We start from the raw sequence: 13,625 nt of genomic DNA on the forward strand, positions 1-13,625 counted from the left end.
CCTCCACCAAGATTTTCTTCGGGTCGTATCGGTAAGAGGAGAGACTTCTAATTAGATCATCTTCTAACCCTCCCCCTTCGACCATGGGCTTGGGTTTCTCTAACACCCAATCACAGCAAAAGGGCCACCCTCGACCAGGTGGAGGTCGAACAAAAATGAACCTCTTTTTCCAAGGACCTACATTGGAGGTAAGGGGGGCTAGAAACCTACATTCTTTACGAGCGGACAAATAGAAAAAACCATTATCAGCCGATCTCGCTGATGTGGTGAAGGAGTACAACGACCAGAAATTGTCGAAGCTGGGCTCATAACGGTGAACCCTCATTATGATGATGAAAATGATTATATGGCGGATTGAATTGGGCGAAAGTTGCATAGGGCACAGTTCTAGACGCCTAAGGATTTGGGAAACATAAGGAGCAAGGGGCAACCTTAAACCTGCATCAAAATGGTTTAAAGACAGGGAACAAAAACCTCGAGGAGGGCGATGCATACGATCGGTTGGAGTAGGGATTACGATCTCGAAACTGGGAGGAATGTATTTTTCACGAATCAAATGAACCTGCTGTCTAACCGTACTGACTATAGTCTCCCAAGGTTTAAACTCAGGAGCAACATCGGGGGCACCATTAGAGCCCGACACAGCACGAGGAGGGTTACGCGACCCACGCCCTAACCTAACCCTAGACGGACCCTCATCGGGCGTGTAAGACTCAATCCTACGGGAAATGGGAGGAGAAGAATGAGAACCAGAATCAGAACTTGAGGAAGGCATTGTACCTGGAGATGCAGGAGGTTGATGTCTGAATAACCGAGGAGAGGCAGGAGCAATAACTTGAGGAAGAAGATGCCAGTAAAAACCCCATTTGAAATATGTATCGATATATATGGGGAGAAGTGAGTTTCAAATTCAAAACTAGCCACGCAGTGAGCGACACGTGGCATCAGGCACCTGAAGAGGCATAATATCCCTGACACGTGGTTCACCGTATCCGAGATCATTAATGCCCGCGAGATCGTTCGAGTTCTACACGCTACTTAACATCGCGTCCAGAACTTCGGGGACTGATGATTGGGGAAGATTACGCGCCCACGTGAAAAGGGGTAAAATCCCATTAATTATTCCCCAAGAGAAATTTATGGGTGCTGCGATCATGGGATTATCCAATTAAGCTACAAATTAGAGCGCATAAATAAGGCAAGAAAGCCATATATCCGCACTTACTCAATTCTACCTGGGGAGGAGATCTTACATAAAGGAGCGAAGAGGCTCCTAGCCGGGTAATGTTCACTTTTTACTCTCTATACACCGAATTACTCATATCCTTCTCAGGCTAAAAAATACTGACTTGAGCGTCGGAGAGCCTTCGTCGGGAAACCTCCCGACTGGCTTAACCCGATTTCTGTGTTCTCAGGGATTGTCTCGAAGCTCGAATCGGGGATCGAAGTCACTTATCGCGACCTGACCTCGAAGAGAAGTCTTTTGACAATTCAATGACTATTTTACTATCCAATTACAGATAGGAGGGAAGTGGGAACCTAACTTAATTTCTTGAGTTTTATTTTGATAGTAATAATACGTAGAGATTGAAAGAAAAAAGAAAAGGGTAGAGTGAGAAGTAAAATTTAGGTAGGTAGGTAGTATAGGACACACATACTATGTTCCGTTTGTTACCATCAACTCACCAACCATATTGAAAAAGGATATTTAAGTGAACACATATTTTCATACAACAGTTAATTATTATGGGCTTCTCCCTTTTAATTAATAGTTTGGGTAAATTACAATAATTTTCTCTAAACTTTGATATAATTACGAATACTCTTGTTGTTTGAAAAATTATTAATACCTCATTGATTTTAACACTTGTCTAACAATTAGTCTATTCCATTAGTCTCTATTAGGTTTCTATTTATTTTTTGTGGTAAACTAACCAAAATACCTTTATGGACTAAAAATTATCTATTTTTTAATTTTTTTTATTGACTATGTGGATAATTTTTTTTATAATTTTTCAAATTTTCTCATCCTTTATGTTCAATTTTTGTACAAATTTTTATTTTTATTAAAAAAAATATAGCAAGGATATAGTTGACAATTTCATGTCTCCATTCAGTAATTATATAACTTCATCAAACATTAGGGGTATTCGTAATTATGTCAAACCTAATGGGTGATTGTTGTAATTTACTCTAATAGTTTAGATACAATAACAAAAATAAATTACATCAACATCCCTTATAAGTACCCCTGTTTTTTGTAAAATTATAAGTACACCCCTTGAGGGGGTATTAATGCAATATACATAGGAGATGTTTGTACAAAATTCTGATTGATAACGGAGCATCCTTATAATTACAATTATAACATCAAAAAATATACTTATAATTTTACAAATAACATTCAACCTCAGTGGGGTCAGTATATGTTACCCTAACAAGAAGTAGCAAGTGTCTCCTTAACCACAAGTAAATGCAGGATTGAGTATTGTTGAAACTTGAGAGTTTCCCTTTCCCAAACCCATCACTAACCTCAATATGGAAGGAATCTGCTATTCATTCCCAGAGCATAAAATAGAATTTCTTGTCACATTGATGAGTATTATCACCTAGCCCAGCTCATATGAACAACCAAAAACGGAAAAACTAAATAATGTAGTCACTGATCAGGTGTCAACATTCTTCAAATACTAGAACTTAAACTACTCAGAATCTGGATTGCACAAGGAAATAGTTTAGTATCCGTCCAAGTTTTCTCCACATACAAACATCCTGTAGAGTTAGAGTTGTATAATAGACAAAATGTGAAAATGATTTTGTACAAGGAACAAATAGCCCGTGATACAAACATACATCCATAGCTAACTCTGCGCACACTACCACTTCCCACCAATGCTGCAAAATTGATGAGGTACAACAAACTGACTGTAGATGATGGAACTCGAATCTTTGTTGTAATCTTCCCATATATCTCATGTGGATCTATTCTTCCCTCTTAATTACTTGAGTCACAATACCAAGAGCAATGGTTCTCCCTGATGATCTAAGGAACACCCTTCCCAGAGCTCTACAACTGCTGTACTCCTCCACGCAAACAGGCCCTTGCAGAACCACCTGAGATGAGAAAAGAAGCACTATAAGCTGGTTACCGAGGAGCACCAAATAATAGAAAGGAACACAAGTACAGGGTGGGACAAGAGAATTCTGCATCCACCTCAACTATGGCATTCTGCTTGGCCAATAAACATCTCGGGGACTTCTTTGTCGTGTTCCCTGTCTTCGGATCAAGTAGAGACAATATCTTCACAATTCTTGCAGCCTCTTTCGCATGGTGTATGTGAAATTCCAACTGCAAATGTTCACACAATTATCATGTTGGAGTTGCGAGGTTATGCATGTCAACTCCAACAGAACAAGGCAAAACACAAAATGAACCCTGTTTGTATGTATAAATGCAAACCTGAGAACCCATCACAATTGGAGTAGAAATGTCCAGGACAAGGATCTTCAGTTGCAAGCGGTTTGTGACTTGAACAGGGTAATCAGGGTGACATATCACACCCCCAGCTGTCACTTGATTGCCCTCAATACCTTGCAAATTGACGGTAACATTGTCACCAGCTCTTGCAATGTTACAAAGCTGAGAGTCTCGCTCCAAAGAACGGGCTGTCGCTGTTATCCCTGAAGGCATAACCAATACCTGTAACCAACAAAAATTGCTAAATATGGCTGATGCTACACATTCCAGGAATGCTAACTATTTGTAGAGATAGCACTTGATCATCAAAATGGCATGGAACAAGTCAGCATACAGATTAAATATCTTTTGAACAAAACCTACTGAAATAGCTGCATAACATAAAGTGTACTTAATATATAAACATAGCTATCAGCAATCACATAAACTCTCCTGTTAAATATCATCAATGTAAGAATCAATATAATAATCAAAGTAACCACCACTGCGGCAAAGATGGTGCTTCACAATACCATCTTAACACATGCAATCTAGGTAAGCTCAATTCTTAAAGTACATCGGAGGTGAGCTTCATAATAAAACCGACTAGGTGAAAAGGATACTATAATCAGTCTATCGTATTAACTACAGCATAAAGTAACACTAGTCTTTGACAGTTTACATCATCTTTGGAGTTCAATATATGGCTTCATGGAGACTCCAAACCATCAACAATTTGAGATCTCTTTTGTCCCAGTGTATTGAGGATCGTAACAATTTGTCATTGCAGAATGGGGGCAGGTCCAAACAAAAATGAAAGCAATGTAGTAGAAATCCAAGACCAGATCAATAGAATTTTAGGTAATAAATTTATAGAGCGGCATGCAGATTAACACCCTTCTGTCATGAATCTTACGCTACTCCATTTCAAGTTAATGCCTTGATTGAGCTATGCACAATAGGTCTTAAGACACTGCTATCTTTCATGAAGTGGGGCAAAAATTTCAGTCACAGTTAGACTCATTTTGTTCTACTCTAGTTGAGACAGGTAAATCAACAAAGAAAGTATTATCATTTCCATGATATAATGCACAGTTGCTTGATCTTAAGAATTACAAATTAACTCCAAGTAGAATGAGAATTAATAATTATAAGATGGAGCTGATGATGATTTTTCCTAAACCAAGATTTGGTCATTATTGATGTACCTTAGATCCTGTTCGAATAGCTCCACTTTCCAGTTTCCCACATGCAGTCACCTGACCTTGTGATTGTGACTTTATAACATCGCATATTGGCATTAGTAACGGCTTGGAGTAATCCCTCTCAGGAAGCTGGAGAGAATCTATTGCATCCAACAATGAAGGTCCTTTAAACCTGCAATGGCAGTAATTTGACAAGGCATTCATACCAGCATGAATCTGAGTAAAAAATAACAAAAGACATCTTATTTGTTCTCTCAAAACATATATCAACTACTAAGGTAGCATGCCTTAAAATAAAAATAAAGTGCCAAAAGATATATATATATATATATATATAGAGAGAGAGAGAGAGAGAGAGACGAAGAAAAGGATAAAGCAGCAGATACAAGCAACTAACCAGGACAAGCGTGCTTCAGAAGGATTTGCCACTAAATTTTGGTTTTCCATGGCACTTGCTGGAATCCATAAAATAGAAGAATCTTTAAAACCACAAGATCGGAGAAAAGTTCCTAATTTCTGCTTGATAACATCAAATCTTTCCTTGGAGTACTCCACAACATCCATTTTGTTGACAACGATTATAATCTGATCGACTCCAAAGCTCCTGATCAGCTGTGCATGTTCCCTCGTTTGCCCTCCAATAGCATCTATGCCTGCTTCAAATGAACCCATTGAAGCATCAACCACTAAAATTGCAGCATCCGCTTGGGTTGCTCCAGAGATCATGTTCGGAACAAAATCTCTATGTCCTGGGGAGTCGAGCAGCACAACGTGATATTTTCTAGAAGTGAAAAAAGCAACACCCACCGTCATAGTTATACCCCTTTCTCTTTCTTCAGCACTTTCATCCAATGCCCATGCAAAAGCAAAAGATCCTTTTCCCTGGTCAAACAAGAAAAAGCATATATTTCCAGCAATCCAATTTAGAAGCATAGGGCAAAACAAAGAAACATGGCAGTACTTTTACCTGTTGTTTAGCTTCTTTTTCATATTTGTGCATCTCTTTCTGAGATATTCGCCCCAAGAGATGAAGCATCCTTCCTGAAAGGGTAGATTTCCCGGAATCAACATGCCCAACCTGAGTACAGCGTAAATTGTAAATTATGGGTGGGCATAACACATCACTTTGGTGGATATTCCAAGATAACATTAAAGAGTGACTTACAATTGCTAGATTCAGTTGACTCAAACCATCATCTTTATTGTTCGGTGTCATCCATTTCTCAGGAATATACTGTGAAATTGATTCTGTTTTTCTCTCAATGATACTTCTTGCTTTTCCTGATTTGGAAGGTAAAGACTCAGTGTCCATTCTAGTGTTAAAAGTCTCTGGTTTGTTTCCACTTCCTGAAGTAGAATCATTTTCTTCCACTCCATTATGTCTCTCTCTAGTCACTGATGTTGAAGAGGACACTAGCCCATTAGCAGCTAGCTCTGATTCAACCAGAAAATTTGTCCCTCTTCCCCTCGAGTCTTCACCTATGACATAAGATTTGTTAAAATTTTCTCCAAGTAGAAAAGAAGCAATATCACTGCGTGCCAAACACCAGAAGGAACATAAAACAGTAGATCCAGTTCGACATGTTATTTTAATAAGTGGAAGATGTTCAATAGACAGTTTCTTCTGTGAGCACATAAGAAAATAATGGTCGAAGAGGGAAATAAGCATATCACTAATCAATTTAACTCCGGATATCAAAGAGATATGAATGCTGGAATCCAAGATTCTACTCGTCAGGGCGCCTTTTGTTTTATTATTTTTAAGTTTTTCGTTTATTTGGTATGGACCCGCAAGACCAAACAAAACGGCAACTGATTTTTGCCAGCATACAGAAGGACTCGACCTAATAGATCGATTGCAATAGAGAAGAAAATCAATTGCTATTTTTCTTGTATTTATCAGAGTATCAAAAGCATGATTTCTAAAACAATAATTTATTGACTTCAGATCAAAAAATTTATTTCTAGATTTCATGATTAGGGGCAAATGCAACTATACTAGCACGGTGAAATAAAACAAAGTCCTTTCCCAAGAAGTCGGTGAATAACCAATTTTTGGCTTAAGATTAACTAAACTAGTTACATCCTTCCACCTCAAAGCCACAAGCTCAGCCAAGAATAAGAAGAAAACATCCTGGCCAGCAACTGATCCTAACCAGATTATTACCAAGTTCACCATAAGCCAAGGTCTCATCCTCAGAAACATTAATCCTTTAGATTTTAGTTTTTGGACATTCTAATTTATTTTGGCTTTTTTCTCCATTAGCGCATGCAATGTTTTAAGGTATAAATACAGCACCACCCTAGCTTTTCCTAGACCCAAATAACAATTAGTTGGATTATGTTTAATGAAAACAAAGCCTGGTGATGCACTCTGAACCGTAAAAGATATACCTTTGGATTTCGATTTCACTGATCGCAATCCATTTGATACCAAATCATCTGGAGAAGGAGCATCAAACTTGAAAGCGGCTGCTATCAACATGTGCAATGTCAGAAAACAAGAAGATGTATCCGAATAACAGCAACAAAGACAAGCATAAAATGGTCTGAGGCACAGTTTTACTTTGGTCTAATAAAATTATGATTTTCTACTGACTGATAACTAGTTTTAGAACCTGTTCCGACCTATATTAACTTTGTGATGATTTTGAGAGCTAAAAGCACTATTGAATTCTTGAAAAGTGCCACGAAAATTGCCATCTTTGTGGAAGTTAAGATGGTCATCTGTGGAAGAAACTGATTTCTGAGCTTCAAAGAGTATAGGCATTTTGGCCATATGCTGCGGTGATGATGCAAAAAGAGACATGGCCATCACAGATGCTCCAGAATCTTTGCATATGCCACCCACTGCATGGAAAGCATCTACTCTATAAAGAATTTAATGAAAATAATTACAAAATGCAACCCATGCAAACAACCCAAAGATGAAAAATAAAGAAAACAGATTAAACAAGAGGAAGTGGTAATTTCCAGGAATTGATCCATATGATGTATATTGATGCCATTGGAAAGCATGGAAAGGAGAAAAAGGAGAAGCCCTAAAGCAGCATGTTTCTCGTACATGTAACCCAATCACTGCAATAGCATATAAAAGGAAAAAAAAACACAATATGCATGTTATATATAGTTATACCTGCAGCAGTATCGCCCTTATTATTAACCTTCACCAAAGGGTTACGTAAAACCCCACATATGTCACATGCAGACATACTATTTTCATTATCATAGGTGCAAATTGGGCAACGCCAGACCCCAGTCCTGCTAGCTTCTTGTTTTGCCTTTGTCACAGGTGCTATCCCTATTTCAAAGAACCAATTAAGAGATATAAAGCATAATGAACCTCACTTTGCAAAAACTGCAAAAAAGAGAGACAATGAGAAATAAGTGAAAATAGATCAAGTCACATGAAAGCTAACATCTTGCTTACTTGGAGTTCCCTGTGGGTTTTAAAGCAGATAAAACACCCTCATTTGGGAATGAAATAAACTACGATGCGTCTGTGATTTCAGAAAGCAAGCAAATCATTTCTCTAACCATAAGTTCAAGAAACAACAATTATATTGGAACAAATGGCACAATTTGACACGAGTTCCAAAATCCACCGCTAAATATTAATGCTATGTTATCGCCTTCATTTCTTTTGGTAAGTTTAAAAGAGATCTCCTCTTTCTTCTGTAATTTCCCGAACATTTTAAGAACAGTATGACTTAAGGGAACAAGGATCCGGATTTTCAAATAAGAGAGACTTCAAAGCTGCAATGAGTTAATTACTAAGGTCAGAAAAGCCCTATTCGTATTTCACTTTATAAGGACCAATAATTTCACTTGAAAAATGATAAATGTCTTTCAAACTGAACAATTAAGACAACATCACCCAATATCTTAAGCTTAGGAATCAGATCAATTTCTGTAAAAGACAATTGAAGAACTTGTAATAATTAGCTTTGCAGCCTGAATTAAGTAATGTTGGATATTTTGAGTCTACTTTCATTTTGTCAATAAGAGGCTATATTTTCAGTTCCAAACAGTTAAGGAGCATGTTTCATTCTTTACGAAATCCCTGTTCAGGGACTCAGAAGGCAGTAAAACCTAAACACAGTCTAGGAGGAGACCTTCTTGGGAAAGGACTTTGACATTGAAAAATGGTTTCATCAGCTTCTCTGCTTAAGTGAAAATGTAGATAAAGTTAACAAGGGGAACTTTGGTTGAGATTTATGATATAGCAATCACGAAGTGAGCATCAGTTGGACTGCCTACACTACCAAGGACATCATTAACAAAGCACTATAGTACTATAAGAAAGATCGATAACATGTACAAGGATATCACTCTTGAGATCTAGATCTCCAAAAACGTTATACCCATCTGTAATCACTTAATGAAGTTCCTCAAAGAGTTGTCCTACATCAACCAAAGTCCCCTTGCCATGGTATGAGACTTGCTTCATTACCATCTCAAAGTCATTATTTAGATTGACAAAACCTGATTTGATTTCTCATATTTCAATTAAGGAGTAAGGGCTAAACCAGACTCTCTTCATATGTTCCTCCTTTCCTTTTGAATTCCAAGATTAAACTCGTAAGAACATAAAGATAAAATATTCGTTAATTATCATTGGAACCCAATGGGAAAACTCATATAGCCAGTTCCCAACTGTGGTAGCAAAATTCCGAGGTGATCTCAGCAGAATACAGCCTTAAAGTGCACTAATACACACAAACAGTAAGCAAACAAAGAGAGAGCAAAACCAACCATTTTCTTCCTCTTCATAATCATAATCATCTGCGTAGTCATAGTCGTAATCTTCATAAACATCATAATTATCATCCTCATAACGAAATCCATAATCCACTTTACGAGGCATTTTTCTAATTCCTGTTACATAGAGCAGCAATACGATCAACATTCACCATAAAGACAACAAAATCTAAAGCCAAAAACAATGCACGTAGATTTCAAGCTATTTCCAACAACGGAAGACAACATACCAAAGGCAACTTTTGCACTAGATGGAAGAACCGGGATACGAATAATCCCCACTAACACCCCGATCTTTTATGCAGTAGAGTTCGGGAGCCATTGGACTCCGTGTCAACAAAAGTTGGATTTTTACTCAACTTGGGTTAAGACATGAACGTACATGCATATAAACGCTTGTAATACCGTTGCTCAATGTCAATGGTGCTTCTTCTTCCAAATCTATTCTGCTGGATGCTGCTTTAGTTACTAGTGTTCGACTACAGCTCCTCTGTGCACTGCAGTAAAAGGATTACGCGTGAAATTTTCAACCGCCATTTTTTCCGATAGCTCCACAGGAAACCAAGAAACTGACAATTGAATCACAAAAAGGGGTTTCTCAAAATTGCAATTTGTCAAGAAATAAAAATTGAATCGCAGCAGAAGACCTGGAGGCATCCGTCGGTCGGCGGTGAAGGAAGGTTTCTGGTTCTCTATTCTCATCTGCCCCTTTTCTTTTGTTTATTTTATTCCATATTAATGCCACAAGAATAGGAGTCGTCATGTGGGCTTGGTCTGTACTAACAACAATGGCCCAACTTACGAGTTGTTCTCTTCTAGCAAAGTAATTTTCACGTGAAATATTACAAATTTTAGTACAGTAAATTACATCCACATCAATTAAGCTCGAATTTAATTACATAAATACTCCGTATGTTTGACAAAATTACAAGTATATTCATAAAACTTATAGTTCTAATGATCAAGTTTAATTACACAAGCACTCGTACCCTTTACAAAATTAAAAGTACATCCATTGACATTGGAATTATAATTACAACTCCTATTCAGTGGCATGTTCAATTACACATCCGTTGAGGTTGCAATTATAATTATAAATACATCCGTTGAGGTTGCAATTATAATTACAAATACATCTGCTAGGATTGCAATTATAATTACAAATACACCTCGTATTCGGTGGTCAGATTTAATTGTATACAAATACTTCCAACTTTTTTGCAAAATTACAAATATATACATTCAGGTTGCACAGAGAGAGTACTTTTAAGAGCCCAAGTTAGTAATACTACTCACACTATGGTACCACGTAATCAACCTGGCACATCCATTTTAAGATTTCTCCTTGTAATAAAAACAATGAGCAGTAATGAAAAATAGTTCTGCGATTTGAAAATCTTCCTCAATAATTCAAATAGCGAGCAACTTTGAGTTGCATTAAACAAACGCCATGGAGGTAAAGCTAAGAACAAATAACTGCCAAAAGAAATAGGCGATCTTATTCTCTTGTTCTACAGCGGAGATGGTAGCCACTCTAGTGTCTCACCGGCAAACATCGGAACAATATCACCCCATGTAAAGGAAAATGATGTTGGCACCTTCCATGGGGTCTTTCTCAATGTAATCTTTGATGTGTTTCTAGGAAGACCATAAAAGTCTGGTCCGTTAAAGCTCGTAAAAGCTTCTAACTTGTCCAGTGCGCCCGCCTGTAATACAAAAAATGGAATCTCAAGCAGTCATATCTTAAACTAGAAGTTGAATACAAACCAATTATAGACTTTGTTGGGTTTAAATGCCAGAAGGAAGCTTGTTAGAGTTGAATTACTAGAGAACAGATTCGTAAACAACAGATATAGTATGGTCGCTAAAATTACCTCTTCAAAAACCTTGGCATACACTGACAAGGCCACAGGAGAATTATAGATTCCAGCACATCCACAAGGACACTCCTTTTTACTTCTTTCATGAGGTGCGCTGTCAGTTCCAAGAAAGAATCTTTTGCTTCCGCTTGTAACAGCTGACACAATTGCCTGTCCTGAATGAGAACAAAGTAAATGCATAAAACTAAAGTGTATTGTGAGACCAAATGAATAAATGCAAGACATAGTCCATCAGGGGCTTATGGGAAGAAGCTGCCATAGTAGCATGATAAGAATGCTTGGATGCATGCCTAAACAACATTTACTAAGGTACGGATCACTGATCACCAGTTAAATTTCACATAAACCCCAAAGATATCCATTAGATGTAACAAATTTTCAATGCTCTTCCATAGTCTCTTCTTTTCTCTGCCTAAAAAAGGAATTGAAAATAATTCCGAAAACATCAAATTCATTAAGTCAAAGCATTTACTCTTCCATTAATGGTTACCACTAAATGTGCCTATAAACATTATAGGAAAAATACCATTAGCTTTAATTGAGTAAATGGGAGAATGAACATGTTTCATGTTATCACATGGCCACAAAAGTTTCTCTATTCTAGTGTAAGCACTTCACCAAATGTGATAGTTAAACACGCTTCCAGGGGCTCATGCATTTTGAGGATGATATGCCAGCTAAAACTGCAGTAGAATACAGATTCAACAAGTCTAACCAAGATGATTATGACATTTAGTCATACTATCTGGAAAACATCAATAGATGCATCTTGTCATAAATGTACTTTCTGAATGATAGGTTCCTATTAGCAAACAAGAAAATGAAAAACAAAAACTCGTGATGCTATAACATCTCGTGAGAATCAGGAGCCTCTGAATGAATGCAGTAAATGATATAGCACAATGATGTTCACTAAGTAATCATGCATGCATTCCTAAAAAACATAATGACAAGTAGTAGGCCAATGCATCTTGAGTAAAGAAATAGACAGCAAATATGATTGATTGTTCATCTATAGAGTTTAGAAGGCATACTATGTATCTCTCTCTTAAGTACTGGAAGGCAGTAGTTGTGAGGCTGCAGTCCTCCTTGAAAAAGGGAATTCCTGTTAAGAACAAGGTGTTGCGGTGTCACAGTTGCTGCAACAAATCCTGAAAGGATGATTGAAATTAGGCGATCACTATGAAATGAAGATGACATATCATCTTTTTGACCATAAGTAACAAAATTTCTGAAGTTTATCACTGCTATGACTTACTCTCATCACAAGACTGGACAAAATCTGCAGCATCCTTTGTGGTAATATGCTCCATGACAACCTTCAATTGTGGAAACTTTTGAATTAAGGGGCTAAGAACTGTGTCAATGAACACCTTTTCGCGATCGAATACATCAACATCAGGACTTGTTACCTCCCCATGGACCTGCATAGAGTTCCAACTGTTTGAGGTTTTGCCAATTATCAATACATTAATAACATATTATTGTTAGTCATGCAGATATATATGCTCATAATGACACAATGGCCCTTATATGGATTAACTATCTGCTAATATATTAATCTGGCCTTCATCAGTGTTATTTCTATCAATCAACACGTGTTTCGGGAATTTTGGAATCAGCAAAAAACTTCTGTATGGAAAAAAGAAATCTTATCATACACCACATATGTCGAAGACAAAGTTTCCAGAGGTTTTATTGTTCGAGGTCATACACTGTATCAAGACACTGCAAATCATGTTTTCATGTAAGAATATCTCTGTACCTATTTTCTGCTTCTAAACCTGAGTGCAATTAGTTCAAGTCGACAGACTTTCAGTTTCACAGAAATCCCTTCCTAGTTAAAGATGTCAAAAGCCTCACCAACATTGAACTTTGCTTTTATTTTTCTATTTGGCTTTAGCATCCAGGACTCTAAACAGATTCATGACACGCACAAAGTTGCGATCCCACCAATTATAGTATTCCGAAAGCAGGCCAGGAAGGAGGACAGAGGAGAGACAGAGAGAAGCTTTCATTTTGCCACCTGAAGCACTTCTTCAGACAAAGTGTAAATGATCTTAGTTTTGAGTGCTTAAACTCTAAGCACACTATATGAAATCTTATAAGGAGAAGCTACTCGTATACAAGACTGAGACTGCAAAAAAAGTTAATCCAAGTATATTCCATAACTTCTAGACACAACTATATAGTTTCAGAATTAGCCCTATTTCTCATATCAGTGGGTGAATCCAGCTTCAAATAGACAAATGGTAATCCAGGAACCTAGAACAGAATCCCATAACCTGGGATTGATACCTATGTACAACAGAGAATCTGTAA

At 37.4% G+C, this 13,625-nt stretch overlaps 2 protein-coding genes across 11 annotated transcripts in view; both read right to left on the reverse strand.

Moving 5' to 3' along the window:
• Window positions 2,667–10,183, reverse strand: LOC105168522 (HBS1-like protein). Of its 9 annotated transcripts, none has more exons than XM_020696134.1 (13): window positions 10,071–10,183; window positions 9,806–9,920; window positions 9,418–9,540; window positions 7,799–7,963; window positions 7,291–7,512; window positions 7,057–7,134; window positions 5,828–6,141; window positions 5,630–5,740; window positions 5,060–5,544; window positions 4,666–4,834; window positions 3,461–3,700; window positions 3,215–3,349; window positions 2,667–3,114 (listed from the first exon to the last, which is right to left on the reverse strand). In XM_020696134.1, exons 3-13 carry the CDS (start codon window positions 9,527–9,529, stop codon window positions 2,983–2,985), a joined length of 2,163 nt encoding a protein of 720 aa, XP_020551793.1. In that variant the 5' UTR covers window positions 9,530–9,540; window positions 9,806–9,920; window positions 10,071–10,183; the 3' UTR covers window positions 2,667–2,982. The 9 variants fall into 9 exon arrangements, with proteins under 9 accessions (XP_020551793.1, XP_020551794.1, XP_011086942.1 ...); XM_020696135.1 differs by having other exon boundaries at window positions 5,828–6,135; window positions 9,654–9,920; XM_011088640.2 differs by having other exon boundaries at window positions 9,654–9,920.
• The window catches only part of LOC105168523 (dihydroorotase, mitochondrial), a 5,083-nt gene continuing 2,248 nt past the window's right edge, over window positions 10,791–13,625 (reverse strand). For both annotated transcript variants that reach the window (XM_011088645.2, XM_011088646.2), the window contains exons 6-9: window positions 12,562–12,727; window positions 12,338–12,454; window positions 11,298–11,458; window positions 10,791–11,129 (exon numbers count right to left, since the gene is read on the reverse strand). In XM_011088645.2, coding sequence (XP_011086947.1) covers window positions 10,935–11,129; window positions 11,298–11,458; window positions 12,338–12,454; window positions 12,562–12,727 — 639 coding nt within the window. In that variant the 3' untranslated portion in view covers window positions 10,791–10,934. The remainder of the gene's footprint in view (window positions 11,130–11,297; window positions 11,459–12,337; window positions 12,455–12,561; window positions 12,728–13,625) is intronic.

This window comes from Sesamum indicum, linkage group LG8 (genome assembly GCF_000512975.1).
Source record: "Sesamum indicum cultivar Zhongzhi No. 13 linkage group LG8, S_indicum_v1.0, whole genome shotgun sequence".
NCBI classification, from domain to species: Eukaryota; Viridiplantae; Streptophyta; class Magnoliopsida; order Lamiales; family Pedaliaceae; genus Sesamum; species Sesamum indicum.

Excerpts from the sequence above, each read along its gene's own strand:
- LOC105168522 (XM_020696134.1), bottom strand. The coding sequence starts at position 9,529 with ATGCCTCGTAAAGTGGATTATGGATTTCGTTATGAGGATGATAATTAT. Across the intron at positions 3,701-4,665 it reads CTATTCGAACAGGATCTAAG|GTATTGGTTATGCCTTCAGG; the intron begins GTACATCAATAA and ends TGTTGGTTACAG. Across the intron at positions 3,350-3,460 it reads CAATTGTGATGGGTTCTCAG|TTGGAATTTCACATACACCA; the intron begins GTTTGCATTTAT and ends GAACATTTGCAG.